General features: G+C 58.5%; 1 protein-coding gene across 4 annotated transcripts in view; it reads left to right on the top strand.

The window, feature by feature from the left end:
- The first annotated feature begins 3,720 nt into the window (after positions 1–3,720).
- Positions 3,721–27,504, top strand: part of MID2 (midline 2) — a 100,087-nt gene continuing 76,303 nt past the window's right edge. For 3 of the 4 annotated variants that reach the window (XM_054838968.1, XM_054838967.1, XM_054838966.1), the window contains exons 1-2: positions 24,670–24,685; positions 24,959–25,680. In XM_054838968.1, the coding sequence (XP_054694943.1) occupies positions 25,015–25,680 (666 nt within the window). In that variant the 5' untranslated portion in view covers positions 24,670–24,685; positions 24,959–25,014. Of the gene's footprint in view, positions 3,822–24,669; positions 24,686–24,958; positions 25,681–27,504 lie in introns of those variants that run through there. The other variant, XM_054838965.1, reaches the window with a different exon arrangement.

The following is a 27,504-nucleotide window of genomic DNA, read 5'->3' as shown; positions in this document are numbered from 1 at the left end:
TCATGGCAAGGGGAGGGTTTGGAGACACCCACCACCCCCCTGCCCAGGAGCTCCAAAACCAAGGAGCAGCTCTTGCAGGTGGTGTTGTGGGGAGTTTCCTGCTTCCCTCCAGCTCCAGTTTCGTGTCTTGCCTCGCCTGCGCTAGCTCCCAGGTAATGAGTGTCTTATCTCAGCGCCTTGGTCCATCCCACTGCTGCTCCCCAGAAGTACAGAAGCAAAGTTGGGGACTGCTCCTGGGCTCTCCACTGCAGTGCCTCCCCTTCCTCCTGGCGGCCTCCTCTTCCTCGGGAGGAGAGAGAGAAGGGCTCTCCCTAGAGAGGCTTCCTCGTTGGCGAGGGTTGGATTTGCTAATGGTTGTGCTCGCCTTGAGCAAAACCGCTTTACCTGCAACTAACTGGGATGGCTGAACGCTGGCGTAAGGGCGCTGCAAACAAGCCGCTGAAATATGGAGATGTTCAGAAGGTGGCTTGAAACCTGTCTAGGTAGTCCTTGCCTATCAAACCCTGACTCCTTAGCCAGGTGAGAATTTCCCTTCCAGGGTCCCGGGGAGGCAGAAGGATGGGGTTGCTCACAAACAAGGTGGTACAAAATCCCACCCTTTGACCCTCTGTAAAGAGCTGGGCTGGACTGAGAAAGCCTTGAGGGCTGGGGTGTGTGCAGAGAAGAGATGCGCCGTGCGCTTGCGAGAACAGTTCTTCCTCTCTGGACGTCAGCCCTGCGGGGGCGGCTCAGCCCTGCTGCTGGTGCTTCTGCAGGGGGGCGTTGAACAACGAAGCCTTAACGAAGCGCGCGACACCGCGACCGATTCCTTGCGAGACGAAGAGGCATTGGGCAAGCGGATGCTAAGCCAGAAGAGCTTGTTTTGGGGCAGGTGAGGCCTCTGGCTTACTCATCGTGGGAGAGAGCTGGAGTTTGGATCAGGCTCTGAAATTCCAGGCCTCAACATGAGGTGGTGCAAAGCATCCACTTCCCATCCACGAACCGGGAGCCGCCGCTCCCTGTGCGGCAGCAAGGAGGAAGAACTGAATGCCTTTGGGGAAGAGCTGGAGATAAAGGAGGTGCTAATGAAAGCTAGAAGAATGAAGTCATCAAAACATAAAAAGAAAACGAGAAGAGATTCTTCTCGGGGAATTCATCTATCCCTGCTCGTCTCTACAGCTGCCCGCCTGCTCTTCTGAAGAAGCAGGAAGAGGGATTCAGAAGTTAAAAGGATTTTCTACTGTAAGAACAAGTTTTCGAGGGGGAATCCTGCTTTATAACCTTGTGTTATTTATTCAGTAGGCATCCCAGGCACGCAGTACAACTCGAGTGTCTCCATTCCCCGTTTGTGAAACGCGGATGCTAACGCGTACCGGCCTCGGACAGGATAATCACGATTCCCCGAGTCCCAGCAACGTGCTCGCAGCTGCGTGTTACAAAAATCAAGGCAGTCCCTGTTCGAAATGCACAAGTCCTCCTGGAAGGGCTGTTGAGCACTTGCCACTCCAAAATGACTTCGTGGGCAGATGGAGATGATCTCCCCACCCCTAATGAATGTGACTCACTCTGGAGTGGTTAGCACATTAGCATAAAGAGCTCTACCCTCCTGCTGCCCTGCTTGCTCAATTAAAGTTCCATTTGAACCTGATCCCTTCTGTGTTTTGAACACATGCACACACACAACACCGCTGTAATTGTAAATATTTGCCCAAGGTCACCTCTGACACCTCCAGCTTTTAATGCGGAGGCCCGGCTAATCTCAGCGCTGATCAAGCTGCGAGCAGGGCTGTCATCTGCTGGTGATCTCTTAGGAAAACTGTTTGGGGGACTTAAAAAAAAAAATATACTTCTGTCACTGAGCTGTGGTCTGGTGGGTCCCAGCCCACCTGGGCCCCGGCATCGGATCTGCTCTACAGCTGGAGCCGCAGCTGCGCACACCCGTCGCTGCTCCTCGGCTTGCGAGCGAGAGCACCAGCAGCAGCCGATTCCTGGAGGGCAGAGGAAGGCACCGAGGCTGATCTCCGTCGCGTCACCCCAGCAGCTACTCCACCCCCCCGCCCCGTGCTCCCCAGCCCCGCCAGCTCGCTCACCCTCCGTGGTGAGGCTCTCACCGGAGCTGGGAGCTGATGTGAGATATCGTCGTGCTACTTGGCTGGCCACCGCCGCACGCTGCCTGCTGTCTGGGCTTTATTTCTCCCTGGTGTGCTGAGGGAGGAAGCCTGAGCGTCTCTGAGCTCAGGCCCGAGCCGAGCTGCCAGCCTCCTGCAGTAGCTGCTCCCTGGCAGCCCCGGTCACTGCGCAGAGCCCCGTGCAGCCCGGCTCTTACCCACGGAGCCCTCGGTAACGGCGCTTTGCTGTGATCTCCAGCCATCTGCTAGTCGTTAGTGGCCTCATTTCTCCTGCAGCCAGATGTGCCTTGGCTCGGGGCTGCACATCTGTGCCATTACCATCGCTGCTTCACCCCAGCCACCAGCGCAGGGTGCACTGAGCAGCCCAAATCTGACCCTGGCTACCTGCTGCGGCCTGCCAGCAGCACTGAATTCAGAAAAGTGGCTTTAATTTCCTGCTTGTCCCACCAAAGGAGGATCGGGCCCTGTCAGGCTCTGCTCTGGCTGGTTGTTCTCTGCACAGATGCAAACAACGAGGACCGGTCCCAGGACGGCTATGAGTTACGTGACTTGGCCACAGCCGTGCAGGCTGTGTTTTTGCTGCCAGAAAAGCGGAGATAGGATTTAATGCAGAATAAGTGGCGCATATTAACTATCCCGCTGTCAGATGCTCCTAGGGAAAAGGATTTGTAATTCCTCCGTGCGGTGAACTAGGTGAGAACAAGGCTGGCTGTGGTTGTGGTGTTGACCTCCACTGCTCGGTGGAGTACAGCTGTCTTGTTCTGCTGGAAAGTCACAGCGTGACAGCTACCATGTGCTCAGTGTCTGACTGTAGAAATACAGCACGTCTGTGTGTGCGTGTGTGCAGTGAGGATGGTATCGCAGCGCGTTAAGGGCAGAAAACGAAACGGCTGCAGGTCTCTGCACACCAAAACCCTCCTCCGGCATCTGCAAAAATCTCTTCCTATCTCACCTTAAGGAGCACCAGGAGCCTGGATGTATTTTTCCTCATGTTTATTTTAAAGAGACGGCTCATTTAACACTCTGGGCAGTCTTCAAATATAAATAACCTGTACAGCCCGTATCCATGTTACCGAGGAATAAATTACACCTCTGGGTTCCCCCCTCCCCTGCTTCTCTTTGATGTTACTGCCGTGGATACATATATATATATGTATATGTGCGCTTTATGCATAACAACGTAGCCTCACCCAACAGCCTTTTTACCGTATGGAGAACACCAGGACATCCCTCCACTTTGCTGAACTAGAAAGTAAAAAAAAAAAAAAAACCAAACCCAAACCCCCTCACCTCACCTATTTTTCCAGCCGTACGGTAAAACAAACCACCTTGAAAGACTCCCCGCCAAGTAAAACGAGCCTCAACGTAAACATAAGAACATATATTGGCCTCCACAACACAAGAACGCATCATGTTTGAGACCAAACGCGGTGGGTGGGGTGCGTGGGGACGGGATGGGATGAGATGCTCCAGCCCCGCGGCGATTATCCTCCGGGGATGCCGGTGCTGCCCCGGCATCCCCGGAGGGCCTCACCTGCGGAGGGGAGGGAGGGCGGGCGGGCGGGGGGGGCGGGAACCGGCGCGGCACCGCCCCCCCCCCCCCCCCCGCCCCGCCGCCGCCGCCGCCTCCCGCCGCCGCCGCCGTCTCCCCCGCGCTGCCGCCGCGCCTGCAAGATGACCGGGCAGTGGCGGAGAGGCTGCCGCAGCCCGCTGGTAGGTAGCAGCCCTGGGTGGGTGGAGGGGGTCCGCGACCGGTGGTGGGGTACCGGGAGAGGGGGGTACCGAGACCGGCGGTGGAGCGTGGGGCCTCCGGCGCGGCCCTTCCCGAGGGTTTGCAGCAAGTGGCGGGGAAAGGGCGGGGGTAGGGGGGGGGGCTCCTGTCCTTCCCGGGAGATGGTGGTAGCTCCCCGCCACCCCCCCCCCCCCCCCCCGCTCGTCTCCCGGCTGCAAAGTGCGTTTGCGAACCTGCCCCGGTGTCCTCCGCCGCTCGGGGGGGTGGGGGGGGCATGCCGCTCCGACACCCCCCCCCCCCCCTTCCCCTTCCCGCGGGGGGCAGCGAGGCACCCCGCGTCCTTCCCGGCCCTTTCTGGTTGCTGGGAACTGTCCTGCTGGGAAGCAGCGATTTATTACCCGGTGGGTGAGGGGACTAACTTGCCATTTCGTGCCATTCCAACTCTCCCTGCCAGCCGGTTTAATGACCCGGTGTTGTCCCGTGTCCGTGTGTCCCCCCCCCCCCAGGTACAGCGTGTCGCATCGTTTTTGCCTCTGAGCCCAGCGACTACATTTTAACTCCCTGCATTTTTCGGTTCCAGGCTCCCACTGCTGTTGGCAGGGAGCTCGGTGCGGAGCGGCTGCCTTCCGGCTGCTCCCGTTTTCCTTCCTAGCAGTGTGGCACGGCTTTAGTCGTGATAAAGTTTAGTTAAATGGAAGTTAAAAGGTAACGGGTTCTCCCGAGATCAGCGTCTTCAGGAATTGTGCAGGCTTCTTGCAGAGAAAGAGGGAAAAAATGGGCACGTGTAATCTATCTACTAATGCAAACCCCTCCATTGCACCCAGAGGCTGGGCAGTATTTCTCGGGATATCGCTCTGGCATTTTATTGCCTGCGTTCTTGCAGATATTATTGCTAGTCTTGAAGCGGAGCATGTTTTGCTCGCGTTGAGAATCTGTTGAGCTGTTAGAAAACGCGCCTGAGCGACACGCGAGAGCTGAATTTCCTCGTCCTCACGCTTTATTTATGTGTCTTGCCTCCAAAAACATATCAACCGCATATTTTATTGCTCTAATGTGCACAGCTAAAGATGGTTGTAACGTAGCTCAGGCGGCAAAGGGCCGTTCTGCTGAACGGGTTGTGGAGTTTCTGGAGAGGGCAAATGGCTCTTGTTGTTCCATAATTTCCTCAAGTCTTGACACGCCAGGGTGTTAATGGCTCCGGCTCTGCCTGCCCTGCCTGGCTTTCGCCCAGGCCTCTTCGCACTCTCGAGCGAGCCTCGAAACCTCGACTGAGCCTTTGTTGTTGGAAGGCAGCTTCAAGGAGACCGGCTCTGCTTGAGGAGCTGCTGCAGCCAGACTGAAGCTGGCAGCCGGTGCCTGCTGGAGCGCTGCGCGTCGCGCTGGGGCATCGCTGGCTCCTGGGCTGCATCGGCTGGGCAGCATCTGGCAAAGCCGGGCAGCACCGCCAACCCATCGCCTTGCGTGCATGGGGTCGAGCGGGGGCTTGAGCTGCAAATTGACCCTTGTAAGATCAGCGATGCCCTCCCGTCCTTGTCTCCCGCTGCTCCGGCGAGGTGGTGGTGCACAGCGGCACTCGGTTCGTGCTGGAGGGGGGGCCATGGCAGAGCTGCCCGTGGAGAGCTGGGTGGCAGGCTGTGGGCAGAGCCCTCTGGCTTCTGCAGGTGCCGTGGGCTCTGCGCTGTGGTTGTTGCTGCCGCGTTTCACCTGCTAGGAGCACGCTCGAAACTCCTCATTTGGCTCTTGCCCCTAATGAAGGTTTAATAAAACTAGCTATGAGACGGGGGTTTGTGGGGGGTGTCGAGGCAGGGAGGCTGGCTGTGGTGGTCTCCCTGCCCCCGGGCACTGGTGTTGGAATGCTCTTGCACCCAAGGGGGTATTCCTTGAGGATGCTCCTGGGAAAAGATGACGAGTGGGATAGAAATACGAGGAGGCAGAATGAACGTCAGCGACAGAAGCAGTTGCATCGATTCAGGCAGGTGGTGGTGTTGCTACAGAGCCCTGGGTGTGCCGGCTGCCTCGCAAGCGATTAGAGGCAGGTCTGTGCCCTGCGGAGCCTTTTGCGGCATCGGGTGCAAGTAGTGCGTGTGTACAGCCAGGGTCCCGAGAGCTGCGCTGCCTGTTTTGTAAACCTCGCTTTAGAAAAAGAAATTAAGCTGCAGTGGGTGATAAATTCCTTCCCTTGAAGTGTGTGCTTGCAGGCGGGCTGTGCTCCAGTGGCCTCGCTGGCACAGGCACAGCTCGGGGGGTGATGTGCTAACCATTCGTATGTTGTTGCATATATATATATATATACACACACGTGTTTGTAAGCAGGGTGGGATCATCCTTGAGATTGATAAATGACTTGTTTTCAAAATCAGGATTGTCTTGTTTCTTGATCATCTCCTCTAGGGGATGGGGAGGCAGGTTTCCAAACCCGCACTTGGGGTTTTCATCCCCAGCCCCCTGACTGTGGCTCTGGGGGGGTTTCTGTGCAGTCAGCGGTTGGGGCCGCTGGGCTGTCAGAAGTAGAGAGAGCGGGGGTTGAGCCTGTTATCTCTCAGGTCAGCTCCTGACTTCTGGGAGTCAGCACATCTCGGAGGCTGGTTGCTGGAGACCGCGGCTGTCGGCTGTCCCTTCGGAGACGCTGGAGCCAGGACTTTCTCTGCAGGCTGCACAGCCGGTTCTTTAAACGAAGCTAATAAGCAGTTTGATTATTTGTACCTCTGGAGGGAGTTACTGCTTCCGATAACGTACCCACCTTTGCTCGCTTGAAATCTCCCTCAGGCTGGCGCTCCCCTCTCCGGGGCCAGCAGAGCGTTTCAGGGGGGTCTGCGGCTGCAGAGGGTCCCCAAGCATCCTCCTCGGGAGGGACAAACAGCCTTGGGCAGGTTTGGGGCCAGGGTCTGGTCTCCTTGCCAGGGCTTGCACCTGTGCTGCTGCTTTTGCTTGTTTTTAATGTTCTTCCCCTGGAAAACGAGTGCGTGTTGCGGCTTAATGAGCGCCTGGCTTTACCGTCATCGTTTGCAAACGAGCAGCTCCCGCGGCCGCTCTGGTTAACGAGAGGACGCGGCGGGGAAGCCGGTGACTGGCCTCTTCCAGCAGGATTGCTTGCCGGGGCAGAGCCCGGGGTCCCGAAAATGCCAGGGCAGGGGGTCACCGGCCGGAGAACGGGGCGTCTGTGCGGCGCTGAAAGCCGCCTTGTGCTGAGCGCGGGCGGGGCTGGGGGGGGGGGGGATCCGTGCCGCCCTCCTCGTCCTTACCCCCTGCCAAACATCGCCTCGGCTCTGCTCGCCGGCGGCCCGGGACCTGCCCTTCGCCTGCCGGGTGCGGAGCGGGGACGGTGCTGAGCCCCGCGGCTTTGCCTCCTCCTTGGAGCTCACCCGGGGCGGGGGGGGCCGCGCTGCAGCCCGGCTCTGCGGGGCGGGGGCGGTGCGACGGGCAGCGCTCGGTGCCTTCGGCATTCTGCCGTCCCCCCCTCACCCCCCCCCAGTCCCGAGCAGGCTGGGAGCGCGGCCGGCAGCAGAATGGCTCCTTTTGTGCCTCCGGACGCGCCGGCCGCTCTCAGGAAACGGCTCATTGTGCTCGCTGGCAGCGCCCGGCTCCGCCAGTGCCCCCGCTCCTCTGTCCCTGCCTGCGGGCTGCCCCCCCCCTCTGCCCGCGGCGGGCAGGGACCGGCCCTGGGGCCAAGCGCTCCTGTGCCCGGGGGCAGCGGCGAGGACGGGGACACGCTTGCCCTTGCTCAGCCGGGGCTCCCGACCCGCTGCTGGGGACGGGAAGGCAGCCCCCCCCCCCCCCCAGCAATGCCTACCGGCACAGCGCGGAGAGGAGCGGGGTGCTGCCCCCCAGGGCCACCCCGGTGCGGGGACAGGGCTTGGTGACGGAAAGCTTGGCGTGCCCCGCTGCCCCCTGCCCGCTGGGGTGAAGCTTTTTGCCCCCCACAGCCTGGCCGGGCTGCACCCCTTCGCCCTGTGCTGGGTAACAGCCTGCCCCTGGGGCTGGGGTGCCCCCGGACCTGGTGGGGGAAGTCAGGCATGCCTGCGTGTGAGGTTGGACCTCTCTCTTTTTTTTTTTTTTTTTTTTTTTTCTCTTCTCCACATGCCCTCTTTCAGCTCCGTGGTGCCGGTCTGCCTTCACGCAGCTCGCTTGTCCCCACGTCACCGGCTGGGCTTGGCTTCCTCCCCAAGCAAACAAACCTGACGTGCCTCTGGGTGCCGGAAGGGCAGGGGACATCTCTCTGCCACCCCTTTCCTCTGCTCCTCTCTCGCCTTTGGAGTCCTCCTCGCAGCCAGGCTCCAGCTGTCGTCCCTCTTGCGTCCCTGCCTCCCCTTCGCTCTCTCCGTGATGTCCCCTTCTTTTGCACGGGGGTGCTCGTAGGGGATGTGGGCAGTCCCAAACGTCCCCTGGTGTCGCACCAGTGGCTGCTGCAAGAGCCCAGGACCAGGGATGGGATGCTGCACCATCTCAGCTGCCATCACTTCCCCCCGTCGCCCCCGTGCATGGGAAAAGCCTGGCGTGCTCCACAGCTCCAAGGCTGCTCCCTGCCTTGGCCAGGGATGGTCCGGGCACGTTTTGGGCTGCACCGAACAGGGGAGTCTTTAAATTGAAGTGGAAATGACTTGCAGGATTCGGAGAGTGGTTCCCTATGAAAACAGTGTTTATTATTTAAAACTGTGCTGGCTGGGATGCGTCCAAGCGGAGGAGCGTGCTTGGTAGCCTGCTGCAAGCAACCCGGCCTGATACGCAGACGCCTGCTCTTCCCTGGCTGGGTGCTGGCAGCTGGTTCTGTTTCCTTTCGGGCATTTCCTGTGGGATTTCCGGGAAGGAAAGGGTGCGGGTGGGATCTGTTTCGAATGCAATCTTCAGCCGGAGTGCCCTGTGGATGAATGGGGACGCTTGCTGTCACCGGTGCGGAGTTAAAAATGATGCCGGATTTTTTGCTCTTAAAATTTAAGAGTAGAGGGACTAAGTAGAACTGGGGTGGGGGTTGTTGTTTGTGTGGGTTTTTTGGTTGTTGCAGTTGGATGCTGCAAGCTCTGAGGTCTCAGAACTGTATTTTATATATCTTTCTATCTGGACTCGCTACTTGAGAGGGAAGAGGAAATCCCAGTAGCTTGTGAAAAGCGAACATGGGAAATAATAGGAAGCCTGCTACATCGGTGAGAAACTGAGGGCAAATCCAAGAGGTGCTTTTTGCAGGCCGTGCAAGAAACATTTAGCAGGTCTGCGCGCCAGCTCTGCACGTGAGTGACTCGGCGTGTGTCAGGAGTCCCAAGGCTTTGCCTGCTTCCCGTGATGTGGCTTGGGATCCCTAAGAGAAAGGGGCTCTGTGCCTCTGCAGAACATTATTACTATTGTTTATGACTGGAATTCATGTCTAAGAGGGAAATGAATTGCTAGGTCTGTTTGTTTATTCCGCGTTTTGCGGACGCAGGAGCTAGACCACATTGGGGTAATGGCCTAGAAATTAAATTTCATTTTAATATGCAAACCCAATTTTGAGTTGGTTGACCGAAGGGGAAAAAATTAACTTCAGACAGCAGGCAGAGGCCTTCCTGAAGTAGGATTCAAGCACAGCGTAATAAATGTAAGCTGGCTGAAGATCTGTAAGAGAAGATGCGTGCACGCACACCTCTCTGAAATGCAGCCATGCGGCATCCTTCGGCAGCAAGTCAGAGGTGACGTGGAATAAATTAGCTTTTTGCTTTTTCAGAGAGGCACAGAGTGAGTTACACGTGTTTCACGGACAATCGTCAGAAGAGCCTCACTAAATCTCGTTGTGTAACTGGGCTGATTACAGTTAGGCAGGGTACGGCCATCTCATTATGCTCAAGTACCTGGAGCAGGGGGTGGGCCGGGGCGGCCCCCCAGAGCCCAGCGCTGGCGTTTGGGCGCGCTGGCGTGAGGCTGTGGGCAGCCGCTCCGCTTCGCTGCCCTGGCTGGGTGTCCTGGGAGGGAGGGAGGATTTTGGAGGGGCTTCTTTGCGCTGCAGAGCAACCTGGCTTAACGCCTGGTTAGGGAGCAGGCTGGGCTTTTTGCTGGATGCTGCGCTGGCTCAGGCTGCCGTCTGTGGAGCCCGCTGTCGGGTGCCGATGCTGAGCACCCCCGTGAAGCCCCACCGTGACGCTGTGTGATGCTGGCACTGGTGGCTGCTGTGCCTGTGGTCATGCTGCCCGAGATGCTGCGCCCCCCTCCCGCCCCCGGGGCTTTGCTTTGCCCAGCCGTGGTGTCCAGGGCTCCGGCGTGCATGTGGGACCTGCTGTCCGTCTGTCCTGCTCAGCGCTTTCTCTCCAGCGGTGGCTGCATGCAGATGCTTTGGGAGGGAGGGAATGTGGCAAGCGAGGGTGGCAGGGGTCTGCAGTCCCGATGCAGGGGGGAAGGACAGGCACAGGAGCTTCGCATCCCTCCCGTAAGTGCTCCAAAGCCCCGGAGCTGGACCTGCTGCCCGTGCAAGGAAGCAGATGTGGATCCAGGCTTCAGAATTCCTGCACAAGGAGATTTATCCTGGTTGGACCTGTCCTCGAGCCAGTACCTGCTGGGTGATTGCTGCCCTGGTATTGTGGCTTTGGATGAGGTGTCTGCGCCTCTTCTTACCTCTTGTATTCAGCTGAAATCTCATGCAAGAAAACGCGCTGGCAGAGAGGCTGTGGGCTCTCTATCCATGGAGATATTCAAAACCCAACAGGCCACAGTCCTGGGCGGCATGCTCCAGGTGACCCCACGTGAGCAGGGGTTGGTCCCCATCCCCAGAGGTCCCAAGAGACCGTCGATACCTTCTATTTTAGGGACAGCGTTGCTGGGAGCCCCCTCCTCCGGGGTGAGGAAGGAGGGGACAAGCCGTGCCCGCAGGGACGGTGGTGTGGGTGTCTGTGGAGCACAGGACCCGCCAACATTGGCGTCTGTTCCTGTGGGCTTGTGCCAAGCCCACCACAGCTGCCCTGCCCAGGGCCACCCATGGGTTACACCCGAAGGTGGGCAGAAGAGCAGTGCTGCCTTTGCCCAGTTCCTCCTGTCTGTGCTGGGTGGTGGGATGCTCCAGGTGCAGAAGGAATCCAGATGCTCTGAATTGTCGCAGAAATGTATTGGCTCCGGCCACGTAAAGGCATTTTGTTTGTCTTAAAGCATCCGACGCGTTCTTAAAGCTGGCGCTCGGGAGCTGCTGGAGTTCCTCTGGCAGCACGTCCCGGGAGCAGCCTGCACGCACGTCGGCTGTCTCCTGAACCCTGTCTGTAAACATGGCAGGCTCATTTAGGCAGCGCCTGTCTTGCCAAGGACTTCTCCGTTGGTGGCTTTGCTTTGGTGCTCGCGTTGTCTTCTCGTTGCTGCAAGCAGCTCCCCCAGAGCCGAACGGTTTGTAGAGGGGTTGGAGCAGAGAACAAGGATCCCAACCGGCTCTGAAACTCTGCTTGCAAGATTCTCAGTTGCAGCAGAGTGCTGGAGAATGAGCCAAACCCAATTGCATTTGTTTAGCAAATTTGCCCTGATTTCTTCTGGCTTGCGCTTTGCATCACGGTATGTTTGTGGCATGCTGGGACCTGGCCTCGGCGCTCTCTGCCAGTGCCTCTGCCTGCCTGCGTTGCTTTCTTCCCCTCCCAGAAATGTGCTCTGGGTTTTTTTGTTGGTGGGTTTTGTTGTTGTTTTTTTTTTTTTTGCTTGGAGGTTTTCTCTGGCTGCGGATGGCTCCATCTCTTGCTCCCTGACGCTGGAAGCGTTTGCATGCCTGTAGGAAGGAGGAACCAGCTGGGTTTTGTCTTGCAGGAGGGTGGTAGGTGCCGAGCTGCACGACTCGGGCAATCCTGGCCATAATCATCTTGTTGCTTGGCACGTTCCTCCTCCATGGCTGGTGGGTGGGAGATGTCCTCTGAGATCTCCGCTGGCCCCATGACCGTGCTCGAAGTTCTCCTGAGCCCCTGCTTTTCAGTGCTCCAGACCTCAGGCTTGTTTTTCTCCGGGGAAATCTCTTATTTCCTCACCGATGAGGACAGGCTCCTCTTCTTTACCCTCTCTGTGCATGGGCACTGGGTCTACAGGGAGGCAGCAAGTCCCTGCGTGTTCACCCGGGGAGCACGAAATGCAGGGCTCGAAACACAAAGCTGGGGTGCCAAGCTCTGCTGCTGAGGAGGAGGTTGGTAAATCTTCTTGCATGCCCTTGCTAGCTTACTCCTGGGCACTGGTGCCACCCGAGCGAAGCACACGGGTGGTGTGGCTTCTGGTTTTGGTATCCCAGGCACCGGCCCGGACTCACAGTGTTTGGGTTGCCGGTGTGCCAGCCGCAAGAATCTGCGTATAGCGCAAAACTTAATTTCTGAGAAGAATAGTGCACTGGTCTTTGACTTTGCTATGCTTTGAAAGGAGGGAACCCACTTCTGGTTGTCATCGGAGGATGCCTTTTTGGGTGTTGGTTGCTGTCGCCTTCTTGGGCCCCTGTCTCCACGCGTGACAAGTTTGCATTTTTCTGGCATGAAATATTTCGGCCTTCTTTTTTTTTGACTCTTTTATCTGATTCCTGAAGTCCTTTAGCAGCGCTTCATCTCGTGAATAATCATCAAGCGGTGTTATCGCCCTGCTTGCGGGGAGGAGATTCCGGCTGGTCTGCGGGCGTCATTCGTGGCAGGGTGACGTGTGTCATGGCAATCGAGATGCCGCAGAGTGGCGATGCCCTCTGCCACGCCAGGGCTGCCGTGGGAGAGGACCCAGCTCCTGCGCTCGCCCCAATGTCCTCGCTGCATGTGGGGAGGACAGCGAGCAGGAGAGGGGGCTCCGGATCCTCCCCGCTGCCTGGAAAGCTGCTCAATGCTCCAGCCCTTGGCTGCGAAAGTCCATGGTCTGGGCATGCCAGGCTGAACTGATTTATATATTTTTAAATTTTTTTTGGAACTTTTTCACTCCTGCCAGTACTTTCTTAAGCCTCCGGCCACTGGTGCGGTCCCTGCGTGACCTACAAAGTGCTGTGGTCCCTCTAGCATCCTTGGGATTTGCGTGCTTTTATTATTCTTCACCAGCCACGAGCTTTGCCGTCCGTTCCCGGAGACGCAGCAGGCTTCCCATGGAGCATCAAGGCAGTTGGATGCTCTCGGAGACGAACCCCATCTCCAGCGAGCTTCTTGCAGAGTCTGTGATTATTACAAATGCAAAATACGGAGCACTTCCTTTTTCTTTCGGATCATTAAAAGAACACTTCAGTGTTATATAGCAGGTATTGTCTGTGCTGTGCCTCTTGTGACTAAAAGCCATCCTCTGCCTCCCTCCGGCAGCCCGCAGGCAGGGAGGGAGCGGGGATGGCAGGAGGAAATTACCTTTGTAGTTACCTGCTTCATCTCATGAATTGCATCTAAGGAGAGCTGAAAGGGACGGCGGGGAGATCCATAGACCCTGCACGCTGGCAAAACGATCCCGGCTGGCCCTTGGAGCAGGGAGGAGTGCGCCAGGTGGTGCAGCGTGGTGGGGCTGTGCTGGCCAGGGAGCGTGGGCTGCTGTGCTGGGGACCGACGTGCCACACAAAGCGTGAGGGACCTCCGCTGTGGGTGTTTGGTACCAGTCCCCTCTGCGTGCTGGAGCCTCCTCGCTCTCGCTGTAGAGCACGAGCTCCTTTGCGTGGGATATAGCCTTGTAGCATGCCGCAGTGATAAATGCCCAGGGCGTTCGGGGCAGCGCCGAGGGGTGGAACGTGGCTGGAAGCAGGCTGCTGCCGTGCCCATGCACCCCCCCATCCTGTAACGCTGAGCCGTCCCTGGTGCCCGTGCCGGATCCTGCCTGGATGCAGGGTGCAAGTGTTTCCGAGCCAGTGCCGTGAACCCGTGACAAAACTCAGCCGAGTTGGAGCTGCAGGAAGCAGAGCTTAGCGCTTGCAGGTGAGCGGGCATCGCACAGCGGCGATAGCAGCGACGAGCTGAAAACATCCAGCTCCTACAGAGCCAGCACCGTTCACTCTGCGGCGGGCATCAGCTCGGGAGATGCAGAAGCTCGGAACCTGGCAGCAGCTCTGTGCCGCCACGCAGGGCGCGTGCAGTGCCCGCTGCGGTGCCGCCCGTAGATCCGGTAGCCTGGTGCTTGGGGCCCGCCGGGCTCCCCGAGCGCCTTGCTGTGAGCCCCGGGAGCGTGGCAGCGAAGCAGTGCAAATACACTTGCAAAATCATCTCAGTGCTAGGTGGAATACAGCTGGGGGAAAGCTGAGCCAGTTGAATTGGTGCTTTTTTCTGGCGTGGGTGTGTGGGTGGGTGGGTTTTTTGGTTTTGTTTTTTTGGGGTTTTTTTGAGATGAAGGGTAAAAGTGCTTATGTGCAGAAGTGATTGAGGGCTGGAGAGCCCTCTCCAAAGGGATGCTAATGGTTGTGAGTCACCTCGGAGCACAGGAGCATTTCGCCTTGAAAGGCTTCAGATGACCTGTTTAATGCGCTGGCAAAACGTCCAGGGAGCGCTGAGGTCCCTCGGTCACTCTGCAGCGCTGGGAGGAGGACTGGGAAATGTGGCTCACTTACGGAGCGCTCCCAAGGGGCTGGTGTAGGCAAACGGTTTAAAAAAGCTGCTGTGATTTGAAAACAAGCCTTGATTTGTCCCTCTCTGAAATGAAGGGGTGGTGAGGGAACTGTAGCAGCAGAGGATCTCCGACATCCTCTGGCCCGGCATCGCTGGCTGTGCCGTGCCAGAAGCAGGGCTGGGGCAAACCCTCTGCCCTGGGACCCTTGTCGTGTGGGTGCCCCCAGCGTGAGCCCGGGCGGTGCCCGGAGCCACTTACGCTGGGAAGAACACGTCTCCAACACGCGTGCCTCGTGTGCCAGCCTCCTCTTGCAAGGGGGAGCCTGAACGGGTGAAGCTGATCCCTCGGCTCCGTGGCGCGTTGCTTCTCTCCTTTTAAACAGTTTGTGTCTTCGAGCTGTGGGCCAAGTGACACCAGTCTGGGTGCCTCTTCCTGAGTGCAGTGGGGGGCAGGGTGTGAAAGTCCAAAATATCTGCTACCTGCATTGTTTCTGCATTGGGGACCAATGCTAATTATTCCCCTATTGTCTTTAGTTCCTGCAGGAAGCCTTGTTTATCTTACCCGCTTCACCAGGAATGCAACCCCAAGGAGCCTGTGCAGATATATTTAAACTTGCACAAAGCAGCACAATAGCCTTTGAATTTCCCGACTCCGCGGCATCAGTCGTGTTTAGTGGTTTTGGGGTTTGGAGGCCGGAGCGGACGCTTGGCTGGGGCAGCCCGGCGAGGCTCCGTGGCCGCGGCTGGCTCTGGGCGGACTTGCACACCCTCCAGTTAGCAGCGTGCGAGGTTGGGATCTCTGCGGGGAGGCTGGAATAGCCTTTTTCCTGCTGGCGGTGCTGAGCACCAAAATGGGATGAAGCGACATCGTCTGCAGGTTGCTTTCTCATGGGCTCGCGGGGCTGACGCAGCGCTGCCTGAGCTGCCTCCTGGAGACGCACCGTGGCCCGTAGCAGGCTGAGAGGTTGATGGAAGCCTCGGTCCAGGCAGCAGATCCTGGCCCTTTTGGAGCCGTGCCTTGCTTGCATGGCCCCGTTCCGGTTTTCTCCCTTCCCCTGCGGGGCTGCCCGGTGCCGCTCTGCGCCGTGGGTCGGGGAGCGGGGCGGGGGGGTGCCAAGCCAACCCCGGCATGGGTCACAGGGTGCAGTCCCCAAAAGATGCTCATCCCCCCACTATGGCACTGGAGCTGCCAGCGCTGGAGCAGCCTCCTCCTTCTCCAGCCTTCGGAGAGACCGAGGGGTTCACCCTCGAAACGCGCTTCTCCTCGGCCACCCCAAGGCCAGCGGGGGATTTACACGCAGCCGCCTGTGCTGCCTCGCCTTGCTTCTGGCTCAGCGAAGGAGCTGAGCTTTCACGGTTGGTGCGGGTAGAAAGTGGGGTGCTGGGTGGGGGCGTGGGGGCTCTGCTCGCCCTGTAGCTAATGGCTGCGGGGCCCGACGTGCTGCTGCGTCGGTCGGGTCTTTTCACTGCAGCAGCCTTTTGCAGGGCTGGGTGCCTGTCCGCAGCATCCGTCCGGGGGATAAAGGGCAGGACTTGCTCTTGAGCCCAAGAGCACCAGCTGCTGCGCTGCATTTGCAGCCGTGCCCTCCGGTCTTGGCAGGGCCAGGGGCCTCCGGCTGCTTGCAGGGTCCTTGCTGGGCTGGAGCTGCGTTGCAGGCGGTGGCTGAGGAAGAGGAGAAGGATGTAGAGCTGCGGGGTGCGCTTGGAGAAAGGCTTGGATCAAAAATCTGCTGCGATGTGTGGTCTGGCAGGAGCCAGCTGGGCGCTGGTCTTTTTCTGGGAGCTGCCGGTGCTGACGTGCGTGCTGCGTTTTGTTCGCCCGCCTTACAGCAGCGGCTGACCGTGCTGGGCAGCGGAGGAGAAGCCCTTAGACCAGGGTGACAGGAGAGCAGATAACCGCAGGAGAGGTGAAGGAGGGAGGGAGGTGGTGAGACCTGGGGCAGAGGAGGGGTTTGGCGGGCAGGGGAAGGAGGACTTGCAGGGGGACGGCAGGGCTGCCGGTGCCACGAGCAGTGGACGTGCCAGTTTGGTGGCGTGCCAAGTCCCCAGATGCTTTTTCTCAATGACCGGGCTGGAAGTGGCTCACTCGCATCTGTGTGGGTCTTGGGAAGGTGGGGCTGCGCCCGCCGCAGCCCTCGGAGCCGGGTGCCTGCAGGTGTCCATGGCTCTGGCACCATGGCTGGGGCCGCCCGGCATCGTCGTGACCCCCCCGGTCGCGGGGCTTTGGCCCCCGAGCTGCTGGCGGCGGGCGGGAGCTGCTGGGTTTGGGCAGTGCCAGGCAGAAACGCGCGGCTGGGGAGGCTGGGATGGACAGACAGACGCGGCACAGTGCGTGGAGAGGAGCTCTGCCGTGGGCTGTGGCTGCGGGAGGGTGGGCCTGGCTGCTGCAGCCCCTGGGTTTACTGAGTGCCGGAGCATGGGGGGCCCTGGGGACCTGCGGCGTTCGACAGGAATCAAAAGCGACTGCTGCGCTCCAGGGACCTGCCGAATCGGAGGGGGCTGGAGAGAGGTGCCCTGCACCTCTTTGTGTCCTGTCAACCCCCAGGCCACCGAAGGAGGTGGCGGGGGAAGGTTCCCACACCGTGTCCGTGGGAATTGCCCCTGAAGGCTCCCAGAGGGTGATGTGCACCGTTGCTGCGTGGGGTTTCTTTGAAATGCTCCAGCTGTTGAGAAATCCGTACGGCACAATTCTTGCTTGCACAGCTGCAAGAGCTGGTGAGCAAATTGCAGGAAATCTCTCCCCAATCCGCCTTGTAAGTCGTAAACTCCAAATGCTGGATCCCCCGGGAGCCTTTGGTGGGCATGTGCTGTGCCGAGTTCCCGTGGGAGCGCTCGGGGAACTGTCCCCTCGCCGAGCAGGGCAGAGCGCAGTGCCTCGTGCGTGCTGCTGAGCTGGGCGCTGTTAGTGGGAAAGAGGTAAAATCTTCCCTTTGACCAGGACGTAATGGAGAAAAAACAGATGAGCTTTGGTGCTTGCTTCTCTGATGTCTTGGAGGTGAATGAGGCTCGCGGGCTTTGGCCAGCGCATCCTTGCCCCATGCGGGTACCCTCCTGCTCCCCAGTGAGCTCATCCGAAACGCGAGTGGTGCTGGGCTCGGACCGAAGGCTCTGCATCTATGGGTGAAGCATTCAGCTCCATCTGCGGAGCGCTGTTGTGGATGCCGGTGGGTTTGGGGTGCTCTCAAGATCTCCGTGAAATCCAGAAGATAACGCTGCAGGGCTGGCACCTGGTACGGGTGGCTGGGGAGCACAGCTTGGTGATGCCTTGTGTTCTTGTGCGGTCACGACCGACGGAAAAGAACAACGCAATCTTTGTACTTCATCCTATGCTGCAATCCTGTCAGGCTAGACAAATACGACATTAGCAGCTGACGGTTTAACATGAGGCCAAAAAAACCCTCCCGTTGCCGTGAGCCCTTCCCACGTCGTGCTTTCCAGCCCGCAGGAGCGTGGCTCTTCGTTTCACACCGGGCGAGAATCGGAGGCGGCTGCAGATGGGAAGGTTTCATGGCATCGCCAGAACAAACAGCGTAATCAATTGATTTCTGCACAGCTGTAAAAGTATTATTAGCCGTTTAAAACAACGCGAAACATTAAGCTCTGGCAGGAGGGGAAGGACAGCGGGGCGTGCTGGGCACAGAAGGTGCTGGGCACAGAAGGTGCTGAGCTGGGGGCAGCGTATTTGGGGGAGAACTGGGGGAGAGCCCGCTGGGGCGGAGGCTTCCTGGTGTATGCAGAAACTACAGAAATCCCCGGGGGGGTGACGGGTGGCGGAGGCTTGTGGAGCTGCTTGACAAATGGAGAGATGTTATCGGGATGAAAAGAGCGAGAAGGGGGGTGGAACACGCAGCACCCCGAAGCAGAGCAGCTCGGGGGGCAGCCCGGGGCCGCTGCAGCTGGGATGCGGGTGGTGGCCGGTGGGACGTGCCGGGCTGGTGGTGCTGCCGGGGGGGCTGGAGCGCCTGGCTTGGGGCAGCGCAGAGAAGTTCGGGAGAAAGACAGAGGATGTTGTGACAAAGCGAAACGGTTTCATCCCATCAGCCAAGGCAACGTAGGCAGCGATGAAGACGAAATTCCCCAGGGGAATAAGGTGCTGCGCAAACGGAGAAATTAAAGAGCAACAAATCACCAGTGCCTGGTGGGCTCCAGCCAGCTCTTCCGAAGGAATTCAACAACGAAGCGGCTGAACTGCCAGCAAAAAGTAATCTCTCATTAAAAGCAACTGCTGCATGGGAGCGCAGCCTCTTCTGCTCTGTCCTTAATTTAAAGAGGTACGAGAAGAACTGTGGGAATTACAGAGCAGCCAGCTTTATTTTAGCAGCAAGCAAATTGGCTGAGAAAATAATTAAAGCTCATGTGGAAATGCCTGCGCTTCAGCGTGATAGATGAAGGACAGCGATGCATGGCTGTTATACAGGAAATCCAGTTTACTCGGGTTTTCTTCTTTTTTTCAGTACTGCAGTAAGGTGATTGGGGAGACACGAATTACTTGGATTTTCAGAAAGCCTCAGACAAATTTGCTAAGTTATTAAGGAAACAAAGCAGGAGCTGGGGGAGGAAAGGCCAAATTCTGTTCGATGTTTTCAGATTTACTGGGAGGAAAGAGCAAGCGAAGAGGCGCGTGCTGCAGCGACGGCCTGGCCAGAGGACGCTCTTCACCGTCTGCGGCTTTAAGCTTGAAATTTAGTGTTAAATATGCATAGCAGCTCCACATGCGCCAGCTTATCAAGGTTGCAAGTCAAGCTCAGAAAAATTAGGTAACGCTAGGTCTAAATTGGCTGGATGAGCCTGATTGCCTCCCCCCGCCCCGTATCTTCGTTAGGTAGGAGGCTGTTGCTGATTACACAGTCGGGGGCTATTTTCCCTCTTAGGACCCCCGTTTCTCTTGGGACAGACCCATCCCAAGGGCAAATTTAGGGCAGTTCATTGGAAAGGCCGATGTTTGCAGGAGTGCAGTGTCGGCAGGGCTGGGGGAACCCCTCTCCCCCATCAAATTGGGTCCCTGCCGCCGCGGGAGGGTCGCGCTCAGCCGGAGCAGGGGCTGCGCTGGGCAGCCTGGGCTCTTTGGGGACAGGACGGGGCTGCTGGATGGGGCTTTTCTTTTTTTTCCCTGAACAGCGATCCAATTTTGAGCTATTTTTCCCGAGGACAACAGAAAGCACACAGACAACTGCTGCCCAGATTTTATATCCTGCTGTCGTGGAGCCAATTAAGGAAAGGGTTGCCATATTTTTTATTTATTTTTTAACGTACGGGTGGAGCAACATGGGGTTTTTTTTAGCTTCATTCTTGGAAGTGGCTGAGCAATTTAGGCTGAAGTTTTTCCGGGGGGAAAATAAAAAGGGAAAAAAAAAAAAAAAAGAAAAACAATAATCACACTTGGTGTGGCAAAGACCAACCTGAAGGGTTAGCGTTTGCCTGAGCAGATCCGGAGAGGAGAGGTGGTTTGTGGTGTGGGGCTCTGAAAGGCTGGCACAGCCCTGCCCAGCGTCGGTGCTGGGGGAGACCAGGAGGAGCTTCAGGGGGACCGAGCAAACAGCGAGGGCTGGCAGGGGTCAGGAGGGGACAGCGTGACCTGCAGGCGTACGTCCTTGGGTTTAAAATTCTCCGCGACCGTTTAGGAAAGCGGGTGCTGCTGCGTGCAGCTCAGCAAAGGCTGACGCTTGCCGCGCACGAGGCACGTTGACCTGTCACCGCCGAATGGCAGTGAAGCCGAATGCTGGGCGGGACTGGGGGTTTTAGCCTGATAAACCATCCGCAGTTAGACAGTGATTATACGCTGATGCCTGGAGAGCACTAAACGGCACCCTAAATAAACCCAGAACCGGTGGGGACGAGCTGCGGCGCTCCTTGCGCCCTGTGTCTGGCCGTGGGCAGAGGTGGGGGGGCTGACTTGGAGATGAACTTGTGGCCGAGCCCAAGAAGTTGCAGCCGTTGGTTTAAATACAGGTACAAAGCATCGGACTGATTTTTGGTATCCGAGCTCCACGGCACAGGGCTGGCGTGGATGTGTGAGCAAGAGCTTTCTTGCAGAAGGAGCAGGGGGAGTTTTGGGCTGCCCGACGATGGTCAGAGGGATCAAGGGGAATTCTGGGCTGGCCGCCCATGGCCTTAGGTGATGCACACCGGGATGTCCCCTCCCAGGCGTAGATGGGGTGATGTGAGCAGCATCATCTCCTGCTGTTTCTCTCTCTCCTCCTTTCCTTGGTGGCAGACCTCTGCATCGCTTATGATAAACCTTTGAGCTCAAGGTAGCAATGGAGCGTGTTTGGCTTTGACCTTGTAAAAATAATAATTTGTGAGAGGTGCTAAGGGAACCTTTGTATCAAATGACCCTTGGTATAATTTGCTACAGATATCCTGAGCACCTCTGGGGCTCGCCACGCTCGTGCTGCTCCGAGTCAGCGCGTGGGTTTCAGAGCGCACCAAAAGCCGGGCTCAAAGTAAAAACTCCGGTCGCTCTGTGACCCAGTGGAGCTGGCAGCCGGCTCTGCCACTGGCTCCACGGTACCCACAGCATCGTTGGCTCGCCCTGGCGCTTGCTGCCTTCCCCCTTCCCTTCCGGCTCCGCGCAGTGATGCGGGTGGGTGCTTTGCCTGCATCTCGCCTGCTGCGCAGACCGGCACCCACCGAATGCCGCTCGTCGTTGCTGTCGTGCCGAGCAAAGGCACCGAGGACGCTGCGTGCTTGTGTGTTATGTGGTGGGAGAAATACCACCCAGGCATTTCCACGGCAAAAATGTTTATGGGTTTACGTTACTGCTTTGTTAAACGGCCGTTGCTCGTAGTCGCAGCCCTGCCCAGCCGCCCGCTGCCAGGAGCTTCCCCAGGGGCCGGCGGGAGCGTGGCCGGGGCTGGCTGACCCTTGGGCACAAGTGACACAGGGCTGCTCGTCAACCACGGTAATGTCTTGTAATTTTTATATTTAGGGAGTTAATGGCTCCAAACAAAGCAGATTTTAATCTAATCAGCGATTCCTCGTGCCACATCAATCCTGGACATCAAAGCGAACATCAAAGTGAGAGGCATGAAAGGCTTCGACGGCAGCGCCAACTGCTTCGCCCAGGTGCATCTCTGAGCGAGCTTCCTCGTCCCTGCTTCTGCTCCAGCCCGGGTTGTGAGGCTCCGCTCGGTTATCTCAGATCTAAAGGATGTTGGCCCAGCAAGGAAAACAACATTAACATAAGAATGGCCCTGAGGAACAAAGCAGAAGGATGTTTAAACTTTTTGCATCTTTTCGCCTCAGATGGTGCTCCAAAGGCCGGTGGTAGCGCGGGGTTCGCTCCGAGGGAACCGGCCCCGCGATGAGCGGCTCTCGCGCTGCTCTGCAGAGGCTGTTGGGCAGCTTCTCGCACCAATCCTTTAAACTGTTTTCCTGATGATGGTCGGACTCTGAAACAAATCCTGTTCTTGTCCTTTTATTTTTCTTTCTTTGCGTTCACCGGCTGGAGAGAACCCGCGGGCGGATCGGGGAGGTGAGAGGTGCTCTGCTCCCCGTGCGGGGGTTGTACGTGCAGCCGGGAGCGTCGGGCTCTCGCGGTGAGGCAGCTGCTCTACCTGGAGCTTCCCGGCAAAACAAGGGACCGACCCAGAGCCAAAGGCAGTTGGTAAGGTTTTAAAGCGTGAGCGCCCAAAAGGAAGTGCCGGGGAGCTGCCCGTGGCTGCGGCGATGGTGATGGGGGGTGTTGCGGCTGCGCAATGGGAGCCCCCTCGTCCTGCCAGGCCTGGAGCGCGGCGGGGAGCCCGGCAGATCCGGCGTGCGGCAGGGGACGGCCGCTGCAGAGTGGGCAAGAGCTCCCGGGCAGGCGGCCAGGAGCGTTTCCTCCTCGCTGCTTTCCCATGGCTGAGACGGGCTCCGAGGCTCGAGAAAAGCACCGGGGGCTGCAGGGAGGAAGCTGTTGGGAGCCTTTGCGCTCCTCAGCTTTTTTGGATGCAGCTGCTTTTCCCCTGTCTCTTAAAAAAAAAATAAATATTTAAAAATATGTCTGTGTATATATATGTGTAAGGCTGCGTTTGGGCAGGCCTTGATAAGGTTGCTGCAGCATTAACATATCTGAATATCCAATTGCTTAATTTTATAAGCCCCTTGAGCTGGTGCAGGGAAAGAGCTCAAGATCTCCTCCAGGCACTTGCAAATCCTATTTCGGGCAATTAGGAATTGATGGTGCGATAGGCAGGGACCGGTGCAGGCAGGTCCCAGCAGGGCACCCGTCTGGTTTGCCGTTTGCAGGCGCTGGAAGCAGCCGTCCGCCCGGGGCGGGCAGGCAGGGTCCCCCTGCTGTGGTTGGGGACGGCTGCCAGCACCGCTTACGGGTGAGGCTGGAGCTGGCCCCGGAGCACGCTGCGAGCGCTGGGATCGCTCGCGGCTCCGAAGCCGCTTGGCGGGAGGAGGTGGATCGGAAAATACCTGCAAAAGGTGGGACCGCCTGGGCCTCCCCGGCTGCCTGCCTGGCCCTGCTGCCGCCTCCCCTGCCGCCCTGGGGGGCTCGGGGCTTTCTGCAGCGTCGGGGTGGGCATCGCTCGCAGCCTGACTCGCTGAGGCCGAAGGAGTCCCGGAGGCACCGTGTGTGCGCTGCGTGTCAGGAGCGACCCGGAGCATGGGTGAGAGAGGAGAGGCTGAATCGGTCTCCTGCTGCTCGTAATGGGTGCGCTGGCAAGACACGGTTACGGGCAGAGCTCTGCTACCCAGGCTTTGACTTTGGGTGGCTTTTTGGTGTCTGCAGGCAGCAGAGCAATGCTTAGCTCTCAAACCTGGCCCAACATCCATCGTGCAAAGCCTGAACTCGATGGTCAATCGGAGCGGGCTGCAGTCGTGCCCAGCGCAGCACTTCTTGCAGGCGAACAAGGTGAGAAACGCTCTGTGTGTTGGCGAGGGGTTGCTGGGGCTGTAGCTCGAATTTGGGATCCAGGAGCTGTCACTGATGACAGCCGCTGGTCAGCAGCGGTGATGTGCAACGGGAATGAAACAACCAAAGAAGCCGGGGCGGGGGGATTTGGGGCACGACAGCGTGCGGTTTCCCCTGGGTGATCGCTGCTGCTGTTTGTCTCTTCCTGACTGTGGTTTAATTGGAAAGCAAAGCCTCATTCCTGGTGAAGGCTGCTGAGGTGTGGGCTGGAGAGAGGAATGTACTGTTGGTCTTTGGGCTTGAAAAAGAGAAGGTGACGGCTTGGGGCCAGGCACCCTTGCTCCATGGTGACTAGCAGGGGGTGACCCCCAGCCACGTCTCTCCCACCTCTGCGGTACCAGCGCCAGAGTCCTGCGCACCCCTGGCACGTGCCGCGCTCCCCCTCCCCAGGTGATTAAACGCTGCCTCTCCCCCGTGGGAGATGTTCCCAGACGGTGTCAACCCAGAGCGGTGGCGTGCTATTTCGGAGCAGAGAGCAGCTCTTCAAGCGCTTCCCTGCACCGGGTCCGTGCGGGGAAGTAGCTGGGCTGATTAATTGATTGCTGGTTTGCCTCTAATGCAGAGCAGAGCTGGAGGCAGCAGGGCTGCCACGGAGCCCACCCCGTCCCCTCCTCGTTAATTAGTGCCCATCACCGCGCGTGGCTGCGGCGGGAAGCGTGCGGTTTCTCCTCGTAGTGCCTGCCAGGCTGTTATTCTCTTGCCTTTTGTTCTGGAGACCTGCCGGAAGCCGGTGCGAGGTCTGGAGGTGGGTTCGCAGCCTGTGCCCGCTGCAGGTGCCGTGGGGCTTTTGTGAAGACGGGTCTGTCGATGTGCTGCCCCGGTGCCCGCTGCTGGCTTGTCCTCCAGCCCAGCTGGAGAAGGAGCTCGGTGGCTGCTGGGTGCATGGAGGGGATGGCGTTTGGGAGCGTGCTGGGACGCTGGCAGGGGCGGGCCAGCGCTCGTGGTGCAACTTGGTGCTCTGCAAAACCGGAGCTTGGGAACAGTTTGGTGGTGGCTTGCAGAGAGCCCGCTTCCAGCTTCGTGCAGGGGAGGCGATCTAAAAATACGAGCTTGTTTGCCTCCAGCTGGAGTCGATTTGGGCATCCCTGGTTGTTGCTGGAGTGCAGTGGAGGACAGCTGAGAGATGGAAGTCTGCAGACTCTAATTTGGTGCTCTTCCTTCCCCGCCCCGCTCCTAAAAGGCGACGGCTGGGGGAAAGAGAGGGCAGGAGGAGAGTATGTTAGAGCTCCTGACTTTGCTCAGAGTTTCCAGGACATGATTCACTTTTTCCCCTTCACCAAAGGGGACGGGACTGTGTAGCTGCTAGAGGGGATATTTAGAGGTTTGTCTTTGCTGCGCAGCACAGCCTTTACGCATGGGAAACCAGCACGGCCCCCCGCTCCCGTCTCGGGCAGCGCTCGCTAAAAGAAGCATGAAATCATGTGATTTCTCCTGGTTTTGTCTTCAGCCTGGCTGTCCAAGTCCTCTTCCCTGGCTGGGCGGGAAGGTGATGGAGAGGAGCTTGCCGCTGCCCCTCCGCCCGTCTCTCCTGTCCCGCAGCACCTCTGGGTGCTGGTCCGAGCCGGCGACTCGGCTCAGGCAGACGGTGCGGCGAGACGCTTCAGCCGCGCCGACGCGCTTGCGTGAGCCTGGCTGGGCTGTGGTAACGGCGTCGGGGCGTTGCGGAGGCGATGTGTCTGACCCCTGGGCGCCTGTTCCTGGCGGAGAGCGGCTGCCCTGGAGAGCCGCTGTCTCATGTCTCTGCTCTCCTCTCTCCCAGGTACCAGACCACCTTCCCTGGTTTTTGATGCTGAATCAGGATCGTTTTAACTAAAGATGGAAACACTGGAGTCAGAATTGACCTGCCCAATCTGCCTGGAGTTATTCGAAGACCCTCTCTTGCTGCCGTGCGCCCACAGCCTCTGCTTCAGCTGCGCCCATCGCGTCCTGGTGTCCAGCTGCTCCTCCAGCGAGTCCATCGAGCCCATCACCGCCTTCCAGTGCCCCACGTGCCGCTATGTCATCTCCCTCAACCACCGAGGCCTGGAGGGCCTCAAGAGGAATGTGACCCTGCAAAACATCATCGACCGCTTCCAGAAGGCGTCCCTGAGCGGCCCCAACTCCCCCAGCGAGAGCCGCCGCGAGAGGACGTACCGCAACAGCCCTACCATGTCCGTGGCCGGCGAGAGGATCGCCTGCCAGTTCTGCGAGCAGGATCCCCCGCGGGACGCGGTGAAGACGTGCATCACCTGCGAGGTGTCCTACTGCGACCGCTGCCTGCGGGCCACCCACCCCAACAAGAAGCCCTTCACCAGCCACCGTCTGGTGGAGCCCGTGCCCGACGCTCACTTCCGAGGACTCACGTGCTTGGAGCACGAGAACGAGAAGGTGAACATGTACTGTGTTGCTGACGACCAGCTCATCTGTGCCTTATGTAAACTGGTGGGCCGCCACCGGGACCACCAAGTGGCATCGCTCAGCGATCGCTTTGAGAAGCTGAAGGTAAGCACCCAGCGCGGCCGCCGCGAGCCCGCCGGCGAGGTCGGCTCTAGGGGCTGGTGTTTGCGGAGGGACGGTTGTCAGAGCAGAACGTGGGCCGGGTGCCCTGAGCGGCACCTCTTATTTAAGCCAAACAACTCCTGAAAGGTACGTGGGCTGCAGGATGGAGCTTGGGGGCTCCTCCGGCACTGGGAGGCCGAGCTGGGTCTTGCACGGTTAGGGCAAAGCCTTTGCTATTTTATTTTTCTCCTGCTGGTGTGCGTGTGCCATGGCCCGACAGCGGAACGTCGTCGGGCACCGAGGTGCCCTGTGGCCGCTGCCCCAGCAGCGTGGCTTTGTGCCGGGGTTCGCCCTGTCCTGTGGGAGAGCTGGGGTGGCCGAGAGCGGCCTGGGGACCCGTGAGCATCGTCCCCAAGGCTGTCGTGCTCGGGCTGTGCCTGTTTGGCCCTCTCGGAGGACGGGAGCGGGACGTGACCGTGGGCATTTCCTTTTGGAAAGCCGCCGTGCAGCCTTCCGGCCTGCAGCGCCTGGGACCCCCCCCGCTGCCCGTAAAACCTCCCCCACGGGCTCTGCCCGTGCCCGAGGACCGCTGTGCCCTGGGAAGTGCTCCGGGGAGTGCTCTCGTGTCCTCCTCTAGCCGGCTTGCTCAAAGCCTCTCCGCCGTGCGAGAGGAGAGGGCCGGGCTCTGGGAAGGGATGGATGACGAATGGGTCGAGAGCAGCCCCGTGGAGAAGGACTTGGGGATGCTGGTGGGTGAAAAACTGGACCTCAGCTGGCCGTGTGCGCTCGCAGCCCAGAAAGCCAACCGTGTCCTGGGTGCGTCGCCAGCAGGTCTGGAGCTCTGCTCCCCTCTTGTGAGACCCCCTTGGAGCGCTGCGTCCCCAGCACAAGGAGGACGTGGACCTGTTGGAGCAGGTCCAGAGGAGGCCACAGAAGCGATCGGAGGGCTGGAGCCCCTCTGCTGTGAAGGCAGGCTGAGAGAGTTGGGGTGGTTCAGCCTGGAGAAGAGAAGGTGACCATGCCAAGGGAGGCTGCCGTCTTGTGGAGAAGGTGGCAGGAGGCTGCCCAGGGTTTGGAGGCTTCTGAAGACCTCCCGCCATGGCCCTGTTGCCTGGGGTCTCCTCCCACCCGCCTCCTGCCGAGACCAGCAGCGGGGAGCTCCCGTGGCGGGGAGCCTCTTCTCTACGCCAGCCCGTGTTTTCCGTCCCGGTTTCCCCCGAGCTGAAGCGGCAGAAATGGGCAGCGGCTCTCCAGCCCCCCTCGCTCGTAGCACGTATTGATCCAAACCGAATTACCGTTCTGCTGCTCTTCGGGTAGGAGAGAGCAAACGTCCCAGGGATTCCTCCGGAGTACTTTGAAGCTTAATTTTTATGCAGTGGCTGTGGTTGTACTGGATGTTATGTGAACCCGTATGGATGATGTTTGACCTATATAAAGTTAGAAATCCCTCTCCTTCCCCTGTGCATTCCGCATGAGTCTGCAAAACGGTGTTAATTCCTCTTTTTCAATATTAAAAAAAAAATATAGCTGGTCCCACTGGAGGTCACGCTGGTGAGGCTGTAACTGTGGCAGCAGTCATATTCCCATTATAACCCTTCTCGTCTTTCCAGCTGCTTCTTCCTTGGTCCTTTTTCCCTTAATGTTCTGGGCTTGTTTTGACCCAAAAGTGCTTTTCTTGGCTCTTTGTCTTGTTAATATTTTGAACAAAATCGATTTGTCTGCTCTTGCATTTTTTGAGGGCAGAAGAAATACTTCTATCACTCTAGCAAAAATACAGATTTTTTTTTTTTTTTAGTGCAGGCCAGATCTTTTTTTTTTTTTTTTTTT

This window comes from Grus americana, chromosome 12, assembly GCF_028858705.1.
Source record: "Grus americana isolate bGruAme1 chromosome 12, bGruAme1.mat, whole genome shotgun sequence".
Taxonomy (NCBI): domain Eukaryota; kingdom Metazoa; phylum Chordata; class Aves; order Gruiformes; family Gruidae; genus Grus; species Grus americana.
The sequence above is the reverse complement of the archived record's forward strand: the minus strand, read 5'-3'. Positions and strand labels throughout refer to the sequence as shown.